The sequence below is a fragment of the Vicugna pacos genome, chromosome 29, assembly GCF_048564905.1.
Source record: "Vicugna pacos chromosome 29, VicPac4, whole genome shotgun sequence".
Classification (NCBI taxonomy): Eukaryota; Metazoa; Chordata; class Mammalia; order Artiodactyla; family Camelidae; genus Vicugna; species Vicugna pacos.
In genome coordinates this window covers 16,768,449-16,792,356 of record NC_133015.1, presented here as the reverse complement: position 1 = coordinate 16,792,356, position 23,908 = coordinate 16,768,449, and the positions used below count along the sequence as shown (strand labels likewise).

Here is a 23,908-nt window from a genome sequence, read left to right as displayed (position 1 = left end):
TCTTTGTAGAGTCCCCTCCTATACTGTGCCAGGGATGATCTGCGTGACCACTTCTGATCATAAGGTAGCTTCTCCCTTGTTTTTCTCTCTTTCTGTCTCTCTCTCTCTCTCATTCTCTAGCCCAATAAAGGCTTTAAGTGACAGCAGCCCCAGCTGATATTGTGATCCACACAGCCACCTGCAACCTCATGCGAAATCCAAGCCACAATCATAGAGCTAAGCCACGCTTGGATTCTGGACCTTTGGAAACTGTTGTGATAAGCAGCTAAACCGTGAGTTTTAAGCAGCTAAACTATGAGTTTTAAGCAGCTGAAGTTTGGAGTAAGTTTGTTATGCAGTGATGGATAACTAATATAGCATGTTACCTTTCATGTAAGAAAGGTGATACATGAAACCATACATATATCTATCTGCTCATTTGTGCTAAAGAAATGCAGAAGGATGAACTAGAAACAATAGAGATTACCTACATCCATCCAAGGGGTGTAAAGAGAGGAAGAGGACTGACAGGAATGACAGGAGTATACCTTTTTTATAGCTCTAACTCTTAGCTTATAGTAGTGTTTAACATACTCAGGAAATAAGTAAGCAATTAAACCAGAATGCGAGGGACACCGAAATGGAAAACAGGCAGTAATAAATGAACTTAATTGCATTATAAAGTAATAACATTATCCCTTAAGAGTACGGAGAAGAAAAGAACTAACCTAAGTAACTTTAGAAAACATTTTGAACGGATACTGTAAGGCTAAAGACAAAAAAATAAGCCAAAAAATAAATGTTACAATTTACTTAGTAAATCTGCTTCACACGGTATGAGTTAGCAATTCTAAAATTATTTTCTGTGTGTTACAGTACAGGACTGAACAAATAATGTATCATAGAAAATGAAGGCCTTATTTCTCACATTTAGGGAGAGGAAGTTATAAATAAAGGAAGAAGATTGAAATGAACCCTATGGTACTGGACTGGAATCAAAAGTTATCAGTATGAACACATAGTTTTTAATATACATAGACAGTCACATACAGATACGGAAGAGAGAAGAAGTGGGAAAGTGGGGTGTGTATACACATATATATTCCCTAGTTCAATCTGCTGAGAGGGCTTCCAAGCAATAACATCCCAGCTACAACGAACACACCTAGCACTCAGATTCTAGTTTCTAATTACCATTCTCCAATCGAAGAAGTCAGGGCTCCCTGTTTAAATGTCTACTACTCCAAAGCTGAAGCAGAGGAAATTCAAAACGAGCCTGGAAAATCTTGAAATTCCAGAAAGTAAGGAGGGACTCAAAAAAAAAAAAACAAAAAAAAAAAACAACCAAACAACAGGAACTTGTCAAAAGGTCAGAAAGCCAAAGCTGGAATAACTGGGATAACAAAATAAATAATGATAGAACTGGATTATAAACCATAGAATAATTATCCATGAATATAGACTGACATAAAAAAACTGAATAAATACAAAGGAAAGGAGAATAATTCTGGTCAATAAACACAGAAGGAGAGAGAAACAGAAAATCACCACTAGGGAAACACCGCAGTACTAACTGTTGCCAACAATATTCACTGATGGACACTCAAACTGGGGGTGGGGGAGTGTGAGGGAAAAATCAGGATATTCGCATAGTATTAAAGTATCTCTCCCAAGATATTTATTAACTACAAAAGAGTAACTTTACAGTGTAAGAACCTGGCAGCTACCACCTTAACCGAGTAATCAGGGTTAACGTCGTCAGTATTAGGACATATCAACATCATGAATTACTGATGTGATGTATTGAAAAGGACACAACACTGCTTCAGAGGTACTCTTGCAAGACATGGACAACTTCATTTTAATCATGAGAAAACATCAGACAAAGCAAACTGAGGGATAATCAACAAAATAACTGATCATCACCCTTTAAGGTGATGAAAGCTGTACTGAGAAATTTTTACAAACTGGAGAAGAGTAAGACATACTAAATGCGTATTAAATGCAACGTGGGATCCTGGATCAGATCTTAAAACAGAAAAGAAAAAAAAAAAGAAATTCATGAGAAAATTGGTGAAATTCAAGTAAGGCTAACAGTTTATTTAATAGTATCATACCAGTGTAATTTCCTGCTTCTGGACATTGTAATGTGGTTCTGTAAGATGCTGGTATTAAGGAAAGTAGCAGGGTAAAGGAGATATCTCTGTAAATTTTTTTGCAACTTTTCCATAAGGTTAAAAGTTCAAAAAAAAAAGTTAGAGGTTGGTTTTTAATTATGAAGACTAAATAACTAAAAAAATTAATGATTTTCTAGCTGCTGTTCTCTTACTTCCTCCCCAAATATATTTCATCAACATAGAACGCATTTTGTTTATTTTTTAAAGGCTCAATGAATAATCTTATACCAGAACAGATCAAATAGGTAACTTATCTATATTACACTCATCTACTAAGCTTGAGAGCTTATTAAAAATATCAATTCATAAACATTTCCATAAGGATGATGGCGACTGATATCTTTCAATTTCTATTTGTGAGCAACTAGAGACATATTTTATCCAAAGTCAAACAAGTCAGTAAGCCCCAAAACAAAACAAAACCACAGATCTCCGGTACACAAAACCTTAAAAACCATTCTCTCCACAGGCACAAAAGATTTCAGTGTAATTTCTATAAAATTTTTTCTATACTTGATGCTTGTGGTGTTCCATACAATCTCTCTCATTTTCTAATACTTACTGCTTGGTTTTCCATGCGTGCAAAGATAACATTTAGCATCTGAGTAAGAGTAGCTTTGGCTGTTGTCTGATTGATGAGATTTTTGCTTGCAAGATAGATATTGTAACATGTTCTCACAGCTTGCAGTACAGTTCCTTCATGAATTTCTATGTGTTGAGATGTTACTGCAGTAAGTAAAGCCTTAAAAAAAAAAAGTTACAGCAATTTTTTGCATCCAGAGTTTCAGCATAAAAATATATTTTTTTATATTAGAATCAAAATTTTCAGACATCATTACCACTTTAAGGTAATGTAGAGTTTCTACCTGCCTTAAATATATCATCAACTGTTAAAATATCCTATGTTTTCCTCATTCTGGCAGCAGCTTCCATATAATCCTCTCAAACCCAAAACAACAGAAAACCATTCAACTGATCTGTTTCAGTCCACAATTTCAAAAGTACAAACAGTACAAGAAAATTTTACTGATAACCAAACACACCACCACTACTACTAGCAGTAACATTAAAAATTCAGTATTTGCAGCAGACTGAAAACACAACTGAGTGATTTTCCTTGGAAGGAGCTGATCACCCAGGTATATCACAGCACAAACCCAGGACGGGGTTTAGCTGAGCAGGTTCAGCAGACTGACAGGTGCAAGGGAGTCAGGAAAGCTGGTGCACAAGTAGTTCATATGGTGAAACCCAGGACTAGAGGGCAGACTGCAAGGACTCTGACAGCAGTAAAAGAAACCAGAAGAGTCACAAGACCTTCTTCACATGGGACCCGAAAGCTTAATGACAGAACCATGCCAGAAACAGAAAAGCTCTGGAAGGCTCTGGGGCCCTAAACTGGGACCTTTAAATAACAGATTTGCAAATAAGTGTCTTCTAGCGAACTCTTGGCATTCAGCAATAAAATCTCCTGATGTGGAGTCTAAAAAGTACCCAAATGACCTCCATTATAGCTGGAAAGCACATAAAATGACCTTTCCAAATATTTTTCAAGGTAAAAGGCTTCTGATTTTTAAAAATAGAGATTATGAATAACAAGTTCACTTTATCTCATAAATTACCTTTATTATCTGTAACTGAACTCCTTCATCTGTTTGAGGACCTTGGAAACAGCCACAAATTGTTTCAATAATTCTATCAATTAATTTTTTGCCTGGTGTTGTACTATCTGGAGCATTGCCAGTCAAGTGCCCATAAGCAATAAGTTTCTGAAATGGAGAAAATAAATAAAGATCCTAATTAAGCTAACAAATATATATACTAATTAAACATACATTAAAATTACGATATACAGGGGGAGGGTATAGCTCAAATAGCAGAGCGCATGCTTAGCATGCACAAGGTCCTGGGTTCAATCCCCAGTACCTCTATTTGAAAAAAAAAAAAAAAAGAAGAAATAAATAAATAGATCTAATGACCCCCCCAAATTACAATATACAACTGAATATATATTAAACTTTTTACATAGAACTATTAAAGAATACTCAAAGCCAAGGCTATACCAACTCTTCCTGAAGAAAGCTTTATTAGCTATATAAACGTGAAATTATTTATACTCGTAATAACCACAAAAACAGAAAAATAACCACAGCAAAACCATCAGGCAATACCTTTAAGAAGGGCAGACCTAAGAACTTGTCTCTGATGAGTTAGAATAGCTTATTGCTTTCTGTCCAAGCATTACTGATACTGCTTTTGTAAAAGCTATCTTAACACATTCAAATAACCCAAAATCACCTACCAAATTAGATCTGCGAAAATGCAGAGAACACAATTTCTATACACTGACTGCGATAAAACACAGATTTGTTTACTCATCATTACCATTATAGCCCTGGAAGGAAGGCCTTAGATATTATCATTTTAATTTTTCAGGGAAAACAAGGTCACAAATCAAATGAACTTATCCTTAACCTATCTTAAGAACAAATCATATGGATATGGTCTTTTCCACTGAATTGCTAGTTAAAAGGTATAATCCCCAAATCATGAAAATATCTGAAAAGAAAAGGACCTCTCTGTCTGAAGGTTTGTCTCATAAATATCTAAGAGGATGTGTGTGTGTGTGTGTGTGTGTGTGTCTAAGTAAAACAAGAAGATTTCAGAAATTTTTCTGACATAAATGAAGTTCAGAGCTGAAGTCCAATAGTAAATATAAATACTAAACTGTTAACATTAACCTACTGCTTTATATAAAACAGCAAGCATCTGGTAGAAAAAAAAACAAACACTGAAATAATGATATATATAAAAATCAGCAGGTTAAAAGTACTTTTTTTTTTTGCTTTTCACTGATTGAAAAAGAGCATGAATCAACACTTTCATTACTGATAACCTCAGTAAAGATTCTGTGTCTCACTAAGCTCACTAATGACTTTTGTTACCCTTAACCTAGAAACATCTTTTTGCAACTATTGTTTCTCCTGAATATTAAGCAACTACTTGGTTTCTTACCACAAAAAGAATAATCAACTGCTCTCATGATGGACTCATCAATTGTGAGTAATGTTTAGAAACACATTCAGATTAGATAGTTTTTAGACAGTGCCGTTTTATACATACCTGTAAACAATCTAGAGATGTACTAACTATGCGGGGACATTTGGACTGGCATGCCAATTCAAAAGGTAGGAAGTACTTGTCTGCTTCGATGAAATTTGTCTTTGATTTCACCGGTGGAAGGGTGCTTGATCCAGCTTTTGTTTCTCCATGAGGAGGACTAAAGAAAAAGGGAGAGTCTGATTAGAATATCACATTTTTCATGTTGATGATACACTCAAATAAAAACACAGAATTTCAGTTCTAGAAGGCACTTTGCTAAACCAGACTTCCTCTTCCCATATTTCATGGGGAAAATAAAGTCCAGAGACGTTAAGTGATTTGTTGTAGGTCATAAGCTAGTGGCCAGAGCTGTAACTAAATGCAAGAAAAATTTTAAAAATCAACGCAATTACCTAATTACTTTAAATAATTTAGGTTACTAAATATTTAGTAATCTTTCTAAATATGAATCAAACTCTTTAAGCAAAGACTTTAAAGCATATCGTACAGCATTTCAGAAATACCTGTATTTATTTATTTATTTATTTATGAGCTCTTTCAGTATTTACAGGTATGATTACCATTATATTTCTCAAAAATTATTTTTTAAAAAATTGACTTTGTTACAAAGGCCACATGTAGAAAATTTGCTACACTAAAATACAGATGATTGTATTACTATTTTGGCCAAGACTGACAAGTTTGCAAATTTTTTTTGCTGAAGGAAAAAAAAAAAAAAAAGACAAACCTCTGCTTTTCAGTTTCCGCTTTTATTTCCTCTGGTGGGAGGGAAAAAAAAGCATACATTAGAAAACTTACCAACAGAAAGATCATTAAGTAATTTGATTACAGGTTTTATAAATTAATTTATAACTTCTATAAGAAGTTGAGAAGAATGCAAATTCAAAAGAAAATTAGGTACTAATAATATTCTGCTGCAGACAAATGTAATAATTTACAGAATATAATTCTATAAAACTATATGTATAAACAACCATAAGGATAGGTACAATTGTGGGTTACTAATTCCCAAAGCATTTTCTTTCCTCAAAGTAGTTTTTTTCTTTTTCGTCAAGCAACTATTTACATTGACCAGCATTAATATTAAGAACAAAATAATAAGCATGCTGTATTCAAATCACAAAATATAAGGTACATGTTGGTTGAGGAAAAAAGCTCAAGGTACCACCCTTGGGATTATTTCAAGGAGATTATCAGTCCAGGACTATAACTTCTTAACCATCTATATATTTGTTATTTCATCAATTTTTCTACCTGTGACTATACAAGGTGCTATAAAACACGTATGCTCAATTTAATGGGAAATTTCCCTTTTGCTGTTTACATCTATAAGAGATGAAGAAAATTAGGTACATTCCATCTGTAACAGAAAAATGTTAAATTTAATGATAGTTTTGGGAATCCAGTTAATTGATTAAATTTATTTGAAATTTTTAAGAAAAGCATTCAAATATAACATTAATAATTACTATTACTGCAGCCAACAATTTTTGGGAACTTACTATGTGCCAAGCCCTGTTACATTTTACAGGTACTAACATAAGCCTTGTAACAACCCTATGAGGTTTGTACTATCGTATTTCCATTTTAAAGATTAGGAAACTGAGGCACAGAGAGGTTGAATAACTTGCTCAGGGTCTGTATGGCTTCGGTGTGGGGCTAATCTGGTTTCACTAGGTTTTAAAACTAGGTAATCTAACTCCAGATTCTGATTTTTCAACTACCCTACTACACAGGTGTATCATGAATACTAAGCAAAATGTATTAAATTTGGGTACTATGAACAACTTCTAGACTTCTAGATTTTATAGCAATTATTAAGAACTATCATGTATTAAGCACCCTCCATGTACCAGAGATGACAGTAAGCCCTTTATAAAGTGACTTTGTCAAATCACTTCATCATTGCACAATTTATGCATTCCTAGTCTGTGCTAAGCACTGTTATTTGGTATTTTGGTCTAGTTCTCTGTGGACCAAAGCTCTTTCCATTTTACCAGTAGGAGTAGAAGGGAGAGAATGTGAAATTATTATCTGGAGGTATTTAAAATACTACTTAGGAGGAGGGTATAGGTCAGTGGTAGAGTGAGTGCTTAGCATGCATGAGGTCCTGGGGTCAATCCTCCGTACTGCCATTAAAAAAAAAAACAACCTAATTACCCCTCCAAATGTAATAAAGTTTAAAAAAGTTTTTAAAAAAACAGAAATAAAATAAAATACTACTTAATAAAAGTTCAAAGTCTGATCTTTAAGATCTGCATATGGCTACTAAACTTGTACAGTTCACCAATGCACATAATAATTTAAATCATTTCTAGAAATATAGTACAGATGAGAGGGAAATGATGTATTAACTGTTTCAAATCTTCATAAAAATTTTAAAACTATTTTTTAATTTAAAAACATTATGGTTATTGTTAAAGAAGCTGAGGTGTTGCTAAAAACCAGGTAAGGTAGAAAAAAGATGTGAGGAAGGGGGAGGTGGCAGTTTTTGTATAAGGTGAATTTCCATTTATAAAATAGTTAGGGAATAGGATATTCCTGTTTAAGAAAAAATATTTTAGTTAAGAATATCAGAGGTAGTGTAACATTTTCAAGAGCCTTGCTTTGATAGCACCTGTCAATAAGATAACTAAGTAACTATGTAACCTTGGGAAACAACCCTCACTTCACCAATTAAGTAACTGCAAAGGTCCTTATATTCTAAAACATTGATCAACAATTACGGCTCACATCCTAAAGCCAACCCACCACTTCTTTCCCTACCGCCCATGAATTTAAGAATAGTTTTTATAGCTGAGTACCTGTGACCAATTTGATGATAGGGACACTAACTTTGTAGCCCAATGAAGAATGTTATCCTTGCAAAAAAGAATTCCACTCTTCTCATTAGTAGACCAAGGTTACAAAATTAATACTCAACTGCTACTATTTTGAGTTTCACTAATAAAAAAGTCTGCATAAATTTGTTTCTCTTGTTAAGTCCTTACACAATATTGTTGACCTTTCCTTTTGGCCTACAAAGCTCTTTACAGAAAAAGTTTGCTGGCTTTTGCTCTAAAACACTAGGTTCAAAAGATCCTATAGGCTTTATGAACTATTTATTCTGTGATTTCATTATTTTTTAAGTGTCCATATTTAAATAGTCTAATAAAACATACCTAACATAAGCTACACTAAACATAATATTTCTCTGCCAATTTAGATGGCACTAAAATATTTATATACATCTACCTTCCCATCTCTTTATTGTAAATATACAAGGCAAGCACTGTCCAAACTAATCTCAGTAATTTCTTTTAGAAAGCAATAAAAAACACTTTAATTCTCAATGTTTCTAATTTTTGAAGTCAGTTTGCACTAAATATAAACTTCACTATTTTTTTATTTTCCTATACGTTTATAACCCACAAAGAGTTTTTAATGTTTTGACAAAATCTTTAAAGGTCAAAGTACAATAACAATTTCTCCCACTGATTATTAACATAGCTTGCATGTTTTCAGCCTGCGGGGTTATCTTTATGGTCCTGCAAAATGCTTATATTTTTACAGTCTTCTTAAGATCACTTGTATTCATTTTAATGTATTTCCTTTCAAAGCCATTCAAGGCCACTTAAACAGAAAGACACTATCACTAAAAAGAAATTGAGATTAAGAGGGGGAGGGTATAGCTCAGTCGTAGATTACAAGCTTAGCATGTACAAGGTCATGGGTTCCCAGTAACTCTGTTAAATAGAACAAACAAACCAACCTAGTTTTACCCCCAACTAAAAAAAATTTTTTAAGTAATCAAGATTAAAAGGACAAGCAGCAATAGGGGAGAGGTAGAGAGATTAAGTATTTACTAAATACAAAAAGTAACATTATAAACCCACAGAACCATAAACAAATCGGAAAAAAATTAAATATGCAATACTACTTTATATTTGTGCAGCAACAGAATTTAAAACACTCTTCTATACATTACCTAGTTGTACCAGTGATTCCTCACTTTGTGGATGAGGAAACTAGATCAGATTAGTTAAATAATGGTTTAAAAGTGATCCGGAAACTAGTTCCTGTAGTCTTATTACACACTACACATGGTGCTATATTTAAGCAACCCTCCATTAACTGATGTGAGTGAACTGAAAAATTCATTCAACGATGAGCTGAGTACATGGAAAGCAGTGGTTCTCAAAGTGTGTGGTCCCAGGACAGGCAGCATCACCAGGTGCCACACCAAACTTCTGAATCAGAAACTATGAGCACGGAGCCCTACAACCTGTCTTAGTAAGACTTCAAGGGGATTCTAATATACAAACAAGTTTAAGAATCATTGCCATGAAGTGGTTAAAAGAAATGAGTGCAAAACAGTCTGGTTTCATCCACTATGTCCACAACCATTTACTGGACCTGTAAGACTTCTTAAACTGGTGTTTGAATCCATGCTAAAAAGGAATTTCTTTTCAGTTTTTTTTTTAACTTATAATAAATGTCTAGTAACAGTCTTTGAGGAAACTATTTCTCTAATGAATCAGGACTTGAAAATAGTTTGCTTCAGGCTGGCCTTTAATAGTAGAATCAAGGCATACAACTGACTCTTGAACAAGGCGGGGGTTAAATTATCATCAGCCCTCCATTTCTGCTGTTCCTCTGCATCCCTGATTTAACCAACCATGACTGTGTAGTACTGTAGTACTTACTATTGAAAAATATCCATATATAAGTGGACCCATGCAGTTCAAACCCGTGCTGTTCCAGGGTCAACTGTAAACTAATTAATTTCCTATTATTAAAGGAAAAACACCCAGAAGAAAAAAAATATTAAACATTCAAATTAAGAAGTAGCACACTCAAACCAAAAACTACTTGGTGCTTAATTGTAAAATATTCTCCTGTTAAAGTCAGAATAATCATGACAAGGATGACCACAAATAGCAAAATATTTTTGACATTGCTCGGGAAAACACTAGAGAATGCAAATAGACAATACTGAATGTGATAAGAAAAGTCATCACTCTTGAGCTGAAATAAGATAAAAATCAGATACTGGATTTGTTTGTTTAGTGATATTTAAGCTTTTAAACTATATAGTCATAGCCCTTAAACTTTATTACTGAAATTCTTTCAGGAATTATTTCCTCTATAGCCATTAACTCCACCTAACCCTATTTTTATACAATTTTTTAAATCTTAGAAACATAACCACTGTATTATATATAGAAGGAAAGATTAAAATGAAAGGAAATGCATCATTGTAAACTAGCATAGAAAATACAGATTTTACAGTATTTTGAAAGAAATGCAAGTTTTATTCCTTTCAAGAACATTAAGTTACTGGAACCAACCTGACAACAGTTGATAAGGCACAGGACTTCTCTAATGAACAAGAAAGAATAATTTATTAAAAAAAAACCCGATCAACTTGCTTAGCAGCTTTCTTTTCCCCCCGACAGTATACAAATATAAACTTCAAAATAATATTTATATGGATTCAACAAATTCTATTATCTATATACTATGCAAGACTTAGACCATTTTGTCTTACAGTACAGCCTGAAGAGCCAACAGTTTTTACTCAATGCAAACTAAACTGGTAAACTAAGAATAACGATTAAAAGTCAAATGAAGAGTTTTTAATCATCACATTAGAACTTACACACATCCAATGTGTTGTCTCCGTCAAAGCAGTGGGAGGTTACGCATCAATTATAATACTGCCAGTATTCAAAAATATTTGTGGAATTCATTGTTTGCAGTTCTTTCCTGCCTGCTTCCTTCTTTTAAATGAATAACCTCACAGAAGGAAAAATCTCTAGAAAGGGAATCAGATTCTAACCACCAATTAACCACAAGTGGCTTGGAGCCAAGTATCAAGAACGGTTATGTGACTGCAAAACAAAAGTTCTTAACTTCAGTGCTTCTGTGAACTATGTCAAATTATACAAATTTTGGTCATGCTTCATTTTAAGCGACTGGGATGTTCAAGTGGCAGTATTTAGCAAGCACTAAGGCATATAAACGTGAAGATCAGGAGATAGTGTGGCAGACTGGATTTTCCAAAATGGTCACTATGTTATCTCCCACTCCACATGTCCTTCTGCAAAGTGACCTTGCCACACCCAACCAAAAGAGAGAGCCTAATTAATTCCAAACCCCTAGCCCCTTGAATACAGGCTGGCCTTAGAGATTCATTTTCAACCAGTCGAATACAGTGGAAGTCACAACGAACAACTGTCAAGATTAAGTCAGAAAACGCCTACCAGCCCCTGCCAGATTCTCCTGGAATGCCGGGTCTCCAGACACCCACCCTTGGAACCCGAAGGCTGTGATGTGAGAAGCCCAAGTCACATGGAGGCCATATGCAAGTGTTTCAGTCAACAATCTTAGCTGAGCCCAGCTTTCAAGTCATCACAGCCCAGGCGCCAGACATGTGAGCAAGGAAGCCTCCAGAGGTTTCCGGTTCCCAGCCATCTACATCTCCCCCAGTCATTTGAGTCTTCCCAGCTGAGGCTCCAGACGTTGTGAAGCAGCAACATGCCTTTCCTGAATTCCTTGATACAGAGAATTTGAGAGCTAAAGAAAATGGTCACTGAGTTACACCACCAAGTCCTGGGGTGGTTCATTACACAGCAATCGATAACTGGAACAAGAAAGGGTGGGTAAGGAGACTTGAGAATAGGGTTTGAAATAACTCCTTGGCAAACAGGAGAGACACCTAACTGAAGGGCATAAAAAAACTGCTAGGAACATGGAAAGTCCTAGCATGTTCTGAGCGTTTAGATAAGGAAATCAGATGGCTAAAAGCTACGGTGCTTAATAAAATGCAGCCAGAATTTGTCCCTTAAATCCTTGTAACATACTCATCAGGCTCCTTAGAATCTGGAGGTCCTGTGCAAAATCAGTTTGCAAAATTATGACTAAAGCATATATAAACAGTTGATATCTATTGAAGTACAAAGTAATTTAAAACAAAATACCAATTTAAGTTTCTTTTTTAGCACCCAGAAAACAGTCAAAAAGATAACTTTTTCTTATGCTACGACCATCACTGCCTCTACGTCCCATCCTATTTAGCAGAAGCAAAAAGATGCAATGGGAACATTCAGCTGGGATCAACTAGGATTTGCTTGTACAATGAATATTCACTAATATGAATTAACAGATGTTCACAGGTACTAAAATGATGATTGCAGAACTGATAAAAGTACGTAAGTTCTGATATTCTCAAAAAAACTTTTAAAAATTCTGGAAAAGGAAGGTGCAATGCACAGTAACGTGTGCTTTGACATCAGAGTGAAGGCTAAATGAATATTTCATATCATAAGATTTTACTTATTGCCTTGTTTTACAGTAAAAACTGTCACAGCCACTAATGCAATACTTAGTATTCTTTCATGCAACTTAGAAAGTTTACTAACCATGTATTTGCAACCATTTTTCCCTGAGCTAAGCTAAATTCTACCTTATAGCATTCCATAAAAGGAAACAAGTACCATAAACCAAATTACAGAAAGTTTCCCTTAAGTGAATGTACTTTATATGTACTTTTAGTAGAATCCATTACTTCCAAAATTACTGGCAAACAGAATGCTGATTCTTTTACCAAACTGAAAAAAAAAAAAACCTACATACACAAGCATGTATGATGTAGGAAGCTGAGCAGTCCTTTAGATTTCCAAATTTCCTGCTGAATTTCAAATAAATGTTACCTTATTATTGTCAGGGCTATACTGGCTTGGCTATTTTATGAAATATGAAAGGGAGAATAGATTTTCATTCAAAAGCCAATATTCCTGCCCTCCCTGACAAAAGCCAGAAGACCCCCAATTTGATAATATGGTCTCAGAGGATGTGTCAAAAAGGAATGCAAAATTATAACTGCAATCATTCTATTACAATTCTCCTCAATGGTTTGCATACCAGTAAAATTTCAGAATAAAGGTGAAAAGTGAAGTTTGCACCAGAATACAGCAAAAGCCAACTAAAGGGGAGTGACTGGATTCAAATGAAAACTAGACACACGAATAGCATTTAGCTTACAAATAACTCAAACCTAGAATTTTCAAGTTTAATTTGATATTTAAAAGACATTTAACTACTTTTAACAGAAAAGCCCTGTACAACTTTTAGACCCTGATCTCTGGCCAAAGATAACGTGTACAGTACTCCCCCCTTATCCACGGTTTCACTTTAGCCACAGTCAAATGCAGCCTAAAAATATTAAATGGAAAATTTGAGAAATAAATAATCCTAAGTTCTAAATTGCATGACTTTCTGAGTAGTGTGATGGAATCTTGTGCCATCCCACACCATCTTGCTCTGCCCCACTCAGGACATGAATCATCCCTTCAGTGTATCCTGCCCTTAGTCACTCAGTAGCCCTCTCATTATCAGGATCAACTGTCATAGACAGTATCGCAGTGCTGTGTTCAAGCAACCCTCATTTTACTACCAGTAAATGCCCGAGAGTGCAAGAGTAGTGACGCTGGCAATTTGGACATGCTAAAGAGAAGTTTTTTTTTTTTTTAAGTGAAAGGTGTAAGTTCCCTTGACTTAATAAGGAAAGAAAAAAGAAGAATGCTGTGGTTGCTAAGATCTATGGTAAAATGAATCTTCTACTCAAACTGTGAAGAAAGAAAAAGAAACTCGTGCTAATTTTGCTGTTGCACCTCAAACTGCAAAAGTTACAGCCACAGTGTGTTAAATGCTTAGTTAAGATGGAAAAGGTATTTGAGAGACCATATTTACATAATCTTATTACCTTATATTGTTTTAACTGTTCTATTTTATTATTATTGTTGTTAATCTCTTCCTATGCCTAATTTATAAATTAAACTGTATCACAGGTATGTTGCATCGGTAAAAACATAGTAGACAGAGGGCTCAGTACTACCCACCGTTTCAGGTATCCACTGGGGATCTTGGAACATGTGACCTGAAGATACGAGTTACTACTGTAAATTAAGGTCTCTAGTGCACTTAATTTTTCCATGATAAATAACTTAAAACTAGAATAAAAAATTGCAATGGGCTGAAACAGTTCCTTCAATGTGTGGTAGGTACATCAATGATATTGAGATCCATGAGAGATGTCTTCTAAGATAATGACAGTTGTTGATTAGCTCACCAAAATCACATGAAAAGGAACAACTCTAATAAACAGCAAAACACCTTCTATTTGTGTAGCATTTTACAATTAAGAGCAGTTTACATATTAATTCTTAGAACAGGAGGCAGTATTACCAACATGTCCACTTAACAGATTAAAAACCTGAAGTGACTTACTCAAGCTGACAAGAGTATGGAATGATCTAAGTGTGATTTTGGGAAGAAACAAGCCTAAATCAAATGGCTGAATTTCAATGACTTATTAACTGAAAATAATATTAATTTTAGAATGATGTTACTGTAGTTTTCCAATGTCCCCATAAAAGTTCTAAAAAACAAGAAGCCACCGTGCTGCCTATTAATTCAGAAACAGAAAAAAATCCTGCTATTTTGAAAACCAAAACTAGAAAGATGATTTGAATAATAAATATTTCAAATCAATAATTTTCTTTCCATTTCAGACTATGTATAAAATACTTTAAATAAAATACAAAATAAATACCTTAATAGCATTCAGATCAAGTCCCTGCCTAATGATAGTAAAGAAATAAATATAGGTTAGCCAAATATAAAGAAAATTCACTAAGTGAAAAAAAAAACATTTAGAGAAATTATGAATTATGAAAATGATCCTTTAATGGAACTTAATATTTGGACAGAAAAGAATGCAGGGGCTGTTCACTATCAACAACTTACAGTGACTACACTGAAAATCAACAAGAACAGTTATTGTTCTCAGTGTTCACACCCCTACTGGTACATAAACCACCAGACATTTCATAGATTCTGCTCAATGTCAGATATGCAGAAGCAGCAGCTATGGGATCATGGAAAGAATAACGCACTGTTAAGTCAGGGCCTTGGGTTCTATTTCACACTTAGCTGTACAAGTGACATACAGTAGAGAGAAATGAGTTAGAGGCCCTGAAAGACTGAGAGTCAAACCCAGGTCTGCCATTATCTACCTTTCTACACCTCAGTTTACAAATTTTTCAAACAGGGATGATAATATTTAGTTGTCTGTCTCATAAGAATATTAGGAGCATCAAAGAGGTGTTTACACTGCTTTGTCTGGGGCTGAGGTTTTTTTTTTTTTTGAGAAAAGTTTTAAATGTGAAAAAGTACAAACAACAATATGATAAATATCCAGTAAGCAACCACTTCCAAGTTTGATTTTATGAAAGCATTTCACAAATGTATACAAGCATACCTCAGAGATCTTGTGGGTCATTATAAAGTCACATTAATCTTTGGTTTCCTCATGTATATAAAAATTATGTTTATACTACATTGTAATCTATTAAGTGTGCAATAGCATTATGCTTAAAAAAACCATGTTCATACCCTTATTAAAAAACACTATTGCTAAAAAAAAAAATGCTATCAGTCATCAGAACCTTCACCTGGTGGAGGGTCTTGCCTCGATGTTGATGGCTGCTGACTGATCAGGGTGGTGGTTGCTGCAGGGTGGGGTGGCTGTGGCAACTTCTTAAAATAAGGTAACAATGAAGTTTGCCACGTTGATTGACTCTTCCTTTCAGGAATAATTTCTCAGTGGCATGCAATGCTGTTTGACAGTATTTCACTTATAGACGAACTTTCAAAATGGAGCCAATCCTCTCAAACCTTACCACTGCTTTATCAACAAAGTTTATATTATAATATATATCATTTGTTGTCCTTCCAACAATCTTCATAGCATCTTCACTCGGAACAGGTTCCAGCTCAAGAAACTACTTTCTTTGCTCATCCCTAAGCAGCAGCTCCTCATCTGTTAAAGCTCTATCATGGGATTGCAGCAATTCAGTCACATCTTCAGGCTCCACTTCTAATTCTAGTTCTCTTGCTGTTTCCAGCACATCTGTAGCTACTTTATCTCCTAAAGCGTTGAACCACTCAAAAGTCATCCATGAGGGTTGGAATCAACTTCTTTCCAATCTCCTGTTAATAGTGATATTTTGATCTCTTCCCATGAAACATGAATGTTCTTAATGGCATCTAGAATGGTGAATCCCTTCCAGAAGGTTTTCACTTACTTTGCCCAGATCCATCAGAGGATGGCAGGTACTACTATGGCAGGTATAGCCTCACAAAATGTATTTCTTTAATAATAAGACTCAGAAGTGGAAATTACTTCTTGATTCGTGGGCTGCAGAACGGATGCTGTGTTATTAACAGACATGAAAGCAACATTAATCTCACTGTACATCTCCATCAGAGCTCCTGGGTGACCAGGTACACTGTCAATGAGCAGTAATATCTTGAAAGGCATCTATTTTTCCCTGAGAAGCAGGTCTCAACAGTAGGCTTAAAATACTCAGCAAACCGTGCTGTAAACAGATGTGCTGTCATCTAGGCTTTGTCGCTACACTTATAGAGCACAGGCAGATTAGATTCATCATGATTCTCAAGGGTCCTAGGATTTTGAGAATGGTAAATAAGCACTGGCTTTACCTTAAAAGTCACCAGCTGCAGGAGCCCCTAACAAGAGGGCCAGCCTGTCCTTTGACGCTTTGAAACCAGGCACTGACCTCTCCTCTCTAGTTATCAAAGTCCTAGCTGGCATCTTTTTCCAATATAAGGCTGTTACATCTACATTTTAGTGTAACCACCGTCACTCACAATCTGAGCTAGATCCTCTGGATGACTTGCTGCAGCTTCTACAGCAACACTTACTGCTTCACCTTGCACTTTCATATCATGGAGACAGCTTCTTTTCTTAAACCTCGTGAACCAACATTTGCTAACTTCAAACTTTTCTTCTGCGGCTTTCTCACCTCTCTCCGCCTTCAAAGAACTGAAAAAAGTTAGCACCTTGCTCTAGATTAGGCTCTGGCGTAAGGGAATGTGGTGGCTGGTTTGATCTTCTATTCAGACCACTAAAATCTTCACATCAGCAATAAGGCTGTTTTGCTTTCCTATCATTTGAGTTCACTGGAGTAGCACTTTTAATTTCCTTCAACTTTTCCTTTGCATTCACAACTTGGCTAACTGTCTGGTACAAAGGCATAGCTTACGGTCTCTCTCAGCTTTCAACATGCCTTCCTCACTAAACTTAATCATTTCTGTGAATTTAAAGTGAGAGACATGTGACTCTTCCTTTCACTTGAACACACAGAGTCCATTATAGGGATATTAACTAGCTTAATTTTAATAGGGAGGCCAGAGGAGAGGGAGAGACCAGAGCACGGCCAATTGGTGGAGCAGCTGAACACACACATACACATTATTAAGTCTGCTGTCTAATGTGGGTATGATTCTTGGTGCCCCAAAACAATCACAAGAGTAACATCAAAGATCACTAATCAGAGATCACCACAACAAATACAATAATAATGAAGAAGTCTGAAATATTGCGAGAATTACCAAAATGTGACACAGTGACACAAAGTGAGCAAATGCTTTTTGAAAAATGGCACTGGTAGACTTGCTCAAAGCAGGGTTACCACAAACCTTCAATATGTAGAAAATGCAATGTCTGCAAAGCACAATAAAGCAAACAGCAATAAAACAAGGTATCCCTGTATACTCTATTTAAGAAAATGGGCCCTTCAGTTTTATGCACCAGTGCATTTTTTGGTTCTTGTCACATGCTGCATGAAATAATAACACCTAATGTCTACTGAGCAGTTACCAAGTGCCAGGTTCCACTGCAAGTGCTTTAAAATACCTTAAGTCCTCCAGTAACTCTGAGACAGATGTTCTTACTGTTCTGACTGTATGCGTGAGAAAACTGACAGAGATACCTAAGTGACACACCCAAGGTCACACAGTGATAGGGCCAATGCTACTAAAACTGTATTACCATACTGATAGCAGATAATAAATAAATGTTGAATAAATAAAAGAATGATCATAAAATTGAGTTAGAGGAAATAAGTTACACATGAAACAAAAAAATTCAAGCTACTTCCAGGCCACTGATACGGATAAAGGACAGTCTATGGACCTTAAGAAAAATTTCTAAAATTCAGAAACAGGTCTATGACAAATATCTTTCAATAATGCAGGGATTAATTTGTTTATAACTTACAGTCAGCCCTCTGTATCTGCAGTTCCTCTGTGTCCACTGATTCAACCAACCATGGACCGTGTAGTACTGTAATATTTACTACTGAAAAATATGCACGTGTAAGTGGACCCGTACAAACCTATGTTGTTCAAGGGTCAATTGTAATTTGCCTCACACGGAGAAAATGAGCTGCCATGTTCCTAGGCAATGGCTAACCTCTTTTATTAGGTAAGTGACTCACCTTCTCAGACCAGCCTTGAAAACTAGTATACACCATATTTAAATTTGTGCCTCAAAAAAAACCCCAAAATTATATATCTATATCAAAAGCTCAATAGTCCAAACTGCAAATTTTTAAGTCCATTAATGCCATGATCTTTCTACTTTTTAAAATAACTAAGCACTAAGTTTCAAAGGACAAGAGACCAAGAGAGTAGGAAGTAGTAAGTAACAGATAATCAAGAAAGTCCTCAAAAGAAGGTGGTATTTACGCTAAATCTTGAAGGACAAGAATTTAGGGAGATATAAGGTAGTGAAAAAGAAAGGAATGACAAAGAGCAAGCAAGAGAAGAGCTGAATGCTCACAGGGTATCATTAAGTCAGTAAAGACATATAGCCCTCAATAAATGAGGACAAACAACCCAATTAAAAAATGGAGCAAAAGATTTGAACAGATTATACCAAATAAAATACATGAATGGTTAATGCTAATAGACACATAAAAAGATGCTTAACATCATTAGTCAAGGGAAATGCAACTCAAAAACACAATGAGATGCCATTTCATAGCACTACAATGACTATTTCGTGTTCTAGAGATACACAATAACAAATGTTGGTAAGGATAGGGAGAAATGGGAACCCTCAACATTGCTAGAGGAAAATGCTGCAGCCACTTTGGAAAACAGCTGGCAATTTCTTAAAAGGTTAAACATAAGTTTGCCATATAACCTAGTAATTGCAGTTTTAGGCACCTATCCAGAAGAAATCAAAATATACATCCATATAAAGACTTGCACATAAATGCTAAAGGATTATTCATAATCACCATAAAATAGAAATAATCTAAATGTTCACCAACAAGTAAATCAATAAACAGAATATCAAGTCCATACAACAGAATGCTATTCAGCAATAAAAAGGAACTAAATACAGACACACGGTAGAGCATGGACAAAACTTAAAAACATACTAAGAAAAAAAGTCATATACATAAGATTATATACTGTATGATTCAGTTTACATGAAATATCCTGAAAAGGCAAATCTAGAGACAGAAAGTAGGTAAGGGGTGGCATGGGGATTAACAGTTAATGGACATGAGGAATTTTATGAAAGTGATAGAAATGTTCTGAAACTGATTTATGATGATGGTTGCACAACACAGTAAATTTACTAAAAGAAAAAAACACTATTAAGTTGTACACTTAAAATGGGTGAACTATATATGTAATATATGTCTCAAAAAAGTTATATTAAAAAAAGATATGTAAGGATCTATAACAGTTGACAACAAATGATATGTTATGTATATTCTATAACTGAGTGGCTCAGCTAAAGCAACTTAGCTAAAATGTAGGTTGTCTGCCAGCAAAGGCAAAAAAAAAAGCCCCTATAACTCCAAAATGGTGCTATGCATGCTCCAGTCAATATTAGGAGGCAAATTTTTGTTATCCAAAAATTATTTCCTCCAAAAAAAAGAGTCATCTTATTCTTGAGTTCTTTTTAAGTCTTCCATTTCGCAGTGTACTCTTTCATTCTAACAGTTTCTAGAAACTTTTTATTATGAAAAATTCCAAACACATTCAACAGTAGAGAAAAAAATTATATAATGAACCCTCATTTCCCATTAACCACCTTCAGTAATTACCTTGTTTCATTTATACCCTCCATCCACCTCATGCTCCCCCCACCAATGAATTCAATTAAAGCAAACTCCAGACATATCATTTAATTTATAAATATTTCAGTATGAAGTTAACTTTTAAATTTCTTTTAAAAAAAATTACAAAAGTAACCATGATCAGTTCAGAAAATAGAAAATACAGAAGTACGTAAAGGAGAAAAAAAGCACCATCAATAATCCCACAATATAAAAATAAATCCAGCTAATACTACAACATACAGTATTTTTAGGGTAAACTTTTAATTAAAGTATAATATACGTGGTAGAAGGCATACAAGTTACGTGCTCAGTTCAATAGATTTTCTTTTGCAAATATACCTGTGTAACTGTCACTTCACTCTGAAAAACCAAATGGCTTAAGCAACTATTTTAATATTATGTAGGTACTTACAGGTTTTCTACATAAATTACATATACATCTCTTTGTCAACCACAATGTAAGGGAGAAGAACTTAACATTTAGTGACTATATATACTGTCTCATTTAACTCTATAAAAACTCTATGAAATAGGCATTACAGATGAAGAAAAGAGACCCAGAGACTTGATAACATTGTCTCAGATCTAATAAATAAAAGAATTCAGATTAGAACTTAAAACAGCCTATCAGGGGTTTTTCTACCATACCATGGCATCTACCTAAACACTACAAAGAAAACAAAAAGAACACTGGTCCTTCTCTCTTATTCTAAGATTACCTGTTCTTTCTGCTTTTTATACAACACTAAAGGCCACCATAGACAATTTAAACAGTAATGTAATTTTTATAAAAGTAGCATAAGTAAAAGAAGTACAATGTGTGTGCAATATTGCAGAAAGCCTAAGGAGGTCACCAAAGTGAAAAAAGAAGTCTAACAATCAAACAACTCAAATTTTTTTTAAGATGTTATCTGTTTATTAGCAACTTCTACTAACAAGTTTTCTTTATCTTTCTAAAACTAATATTAAAAGATGCAAATATATGGATTCTTACCTTACACCATTATACAAAAATTAACTCAAAATGGATTAAAGACTTAAATGTAAAAGCTTAAAACTCTTAGAAGAAAATATAAAGGAAAAATTTTATGACACTGGATTTGGCAATGATTTAATGGCTATGACACCAAAAGCACAGGAAACAAAAGGAAAAATAAATTAGACTACATCAAATTTAAAAATGTGCATCAAAGGATGTAATCAACAGAGTGAAAGGCAATTTAAGGAATGGGAGAAAATATTTGTACGTCATATATCTGATAAGGAGTTAACATACACAGAATATATAAGGAACTCCTATAACTCAACAACAAAAAAAACAATTTGATTTAAATTGGGCAAAGGACTTGAGCAGACATTTCTCCAAAGAAGACAAATGGCCAAGGAACATATGGAAAGATGCTCAATATCACTAACCATCAGGGACGTGCAAATCAAAACCACAATGAGCTACTCTTCATAGCCATTAGAATGGCTACTGTCAAAAAACAAAAAACAAAACAAAATAGCAATACCACTCAGTGTAGTGGAAAATCTGCAACTTATAGTCAGACCTTTTTATGCACAATTCTTCTGCATCTATGATTCCTCCACTTCTGCGATTCAACATTTACAGATTCAACCAACTGTGAACTGTGTAGCACTGCAGTATTGACTACTGAAAAAAGTCCACATATAAATGGACCTAAACAGAGCTAGCTAAAGTTTCTACAAGTCATTCAAATTAGTAAAAAGTTGACATCAGTATACTTTGACAAGTTACACATGGATAATGTAATATGAAGCACAACCACTAAAAAAATCAAATACAGAGATACACTCCAAACTCTAAAGAAAAACCAAAATAGAATTCTAAAAAACTGTTCAAGTAACCCATAAGAAGGCAGGAAAAGTGACACACTGGAGAAATAACAGAAAACAAAAGTAAAAGGCAGAATTAAGCTCTAACATAACAATATGACATTAAATGTAATGTCTGGCAGATCAGATTTTAAAAATATGAACTAATCATGCTATCTACATCAAATTTAATGTAATAATCAAATATAACTTCAAAAATAGTGACAGAAGCACAATAGAAGTAAATGAATAAAAAAGATATAACACAATCAAAAGAAAGCAGGAACAGTCATATCAATATCAAAGTTGCACAAAGAAAATGACCAGAAACAAAGGACATTCATAATGATAAAAAGGTCAATGCCAAAGAACACATAGCAATCCTACATGTGTATGCAACAAAAAAAGAGCTTCAAAACACACAAAGCAGAAAAGAATACAACTCAAAGAAGAAACAGACATATCTATAATTCTAGTTGAAGACTTCATCACCCCTCTCACAATTAATAAAACCAGAAAACATAAACTTCCCCAAAGATATAGAAGTAAACACCACCATCAAGCAACAGGATCTAAATGTATAAAGACACTCCATTCAATAACAGAAGAACACACATTCTTTTCAAATGCCCATGAATATTCACCAAGCTAGCCTGTATCCTAGGCCAATGAAATAAACTTCAACAAGTTTAAAAGAACTGAAATCATACAGAATGTATTCTCTGGCCACAATGGAATAAAACTAGAAATCAAGGAGTGTAATAGCAAAATTTTCAAACACCTGGAAATTAAATAATTTTCTAAACAACCCAGAGATCAAGAGGAAGTCCTGAGTGAAATTTTAAAAAATAAAAAAATAAAAAACTACACGGAACAAATTTTGTCGGACACAGATAAAATGTGCTAAGAGGGAGATTTACAGCAGTGAATGCTTATATTAGAAAAGATCAAGTGGGATTTATTCCTAAGGTGCAAGGATAGTTCAGCATATACAAATCAATGAGTAAGATATATCACATTAACAAAATAAAGGATAAAAACCATGTATTTCAATATACACAGAAAAAACATTTGATAACATTCAACACCCTTTCATGATAAAAACTCTCCAAAAAATTGGGTATAGAAATAATGTACCTCAACATAATAAAGACCATATATAACAAGCCTACAACTAACATCATACTCAATGGTTAAAAGTTGAAAGCTTTACCTATAAGCTCAGTAACAAGATAAGGATGCCCTCTCTTGCCAACTCCATTCAACACAGTACTGAACATTCTAGCCAGAGTTATTAGGCAAGAAAAAGAAATAAAAGGCATCCAAAATGGAAAAGAAGTAAAACTGTCTGTTTGCTCTTAAAGAGACTCCACCCGAGACTGCACCCAAGAACTGCTAGAATAAAAGAATTCAGTAAAGTTCCAAGATACAAAATCAATATACAGAAATTAGTTGTGCTTCTATACATTAACAATGAACTATCAGAAAATTTTCTAAGAAACCAACCTCATTTATAATGACATCAAAAACTAAAATATTTAGGAATAAATTTAACTAAGGAGGTGAAAGATCTGTACACTGAAAACTGTTAAGACATTGATGGAAAAAACCACAGAAGACACAAACCAACAGAAATATATTCCATGTTCATGGATTGGAAGAATTAAATAGTGTTAAAATGTCCATACCACCCAAAGCAATCCACAGATTCAATGCAATGCCTATCAAAATTCCAATCGCATTTTTCACAGAAATAGAAAAGACAATCCTGAAATTTAAAAGGAACCAAAAAGACCCTGAATA

General features: G+C 34.4%; 1 protein-coding gene across 2 annotated transcripts in view; it reads right to left on the bottom strand.

The window, feature by feature from the left end:
• The window catches only part of ARFGEF1 (ARF guanine nucleotide exchange factor 1), a 97,996-nt gene that overhangs the window by 60,643 nt on the left and 13,445 nt on the right, over positions 1-23,908 (bottom strand). For both annotated transcript variants that reach the window (XR_012065456.1, XM_072951851.1), the window contains exons 2-5: positions 6,004-6,034; positions 5,277-5,433; positions 3,776-3,922; positions 2,719-2,898 (exon numbers count right to left, since the gene is read on the bottom strand). Coding sequence is in view for 1 of the 2 variants with exons in the window: in XM_072951851.1 (XP_072807952.1) it covers positions 2,719-2,898; positions 3,776-3,922; positions 5,277-5,433; positions 6,004-6,034 (515 nt within the window). In the remaining variant the exon portion in view is untranslated. The remainder of the gene's footprint in view (positions 1-2,718; positions 2,899-3,775; positions 3,923-5,276; positions 5,434-6,003; positions 6,035-23,908) is intronic.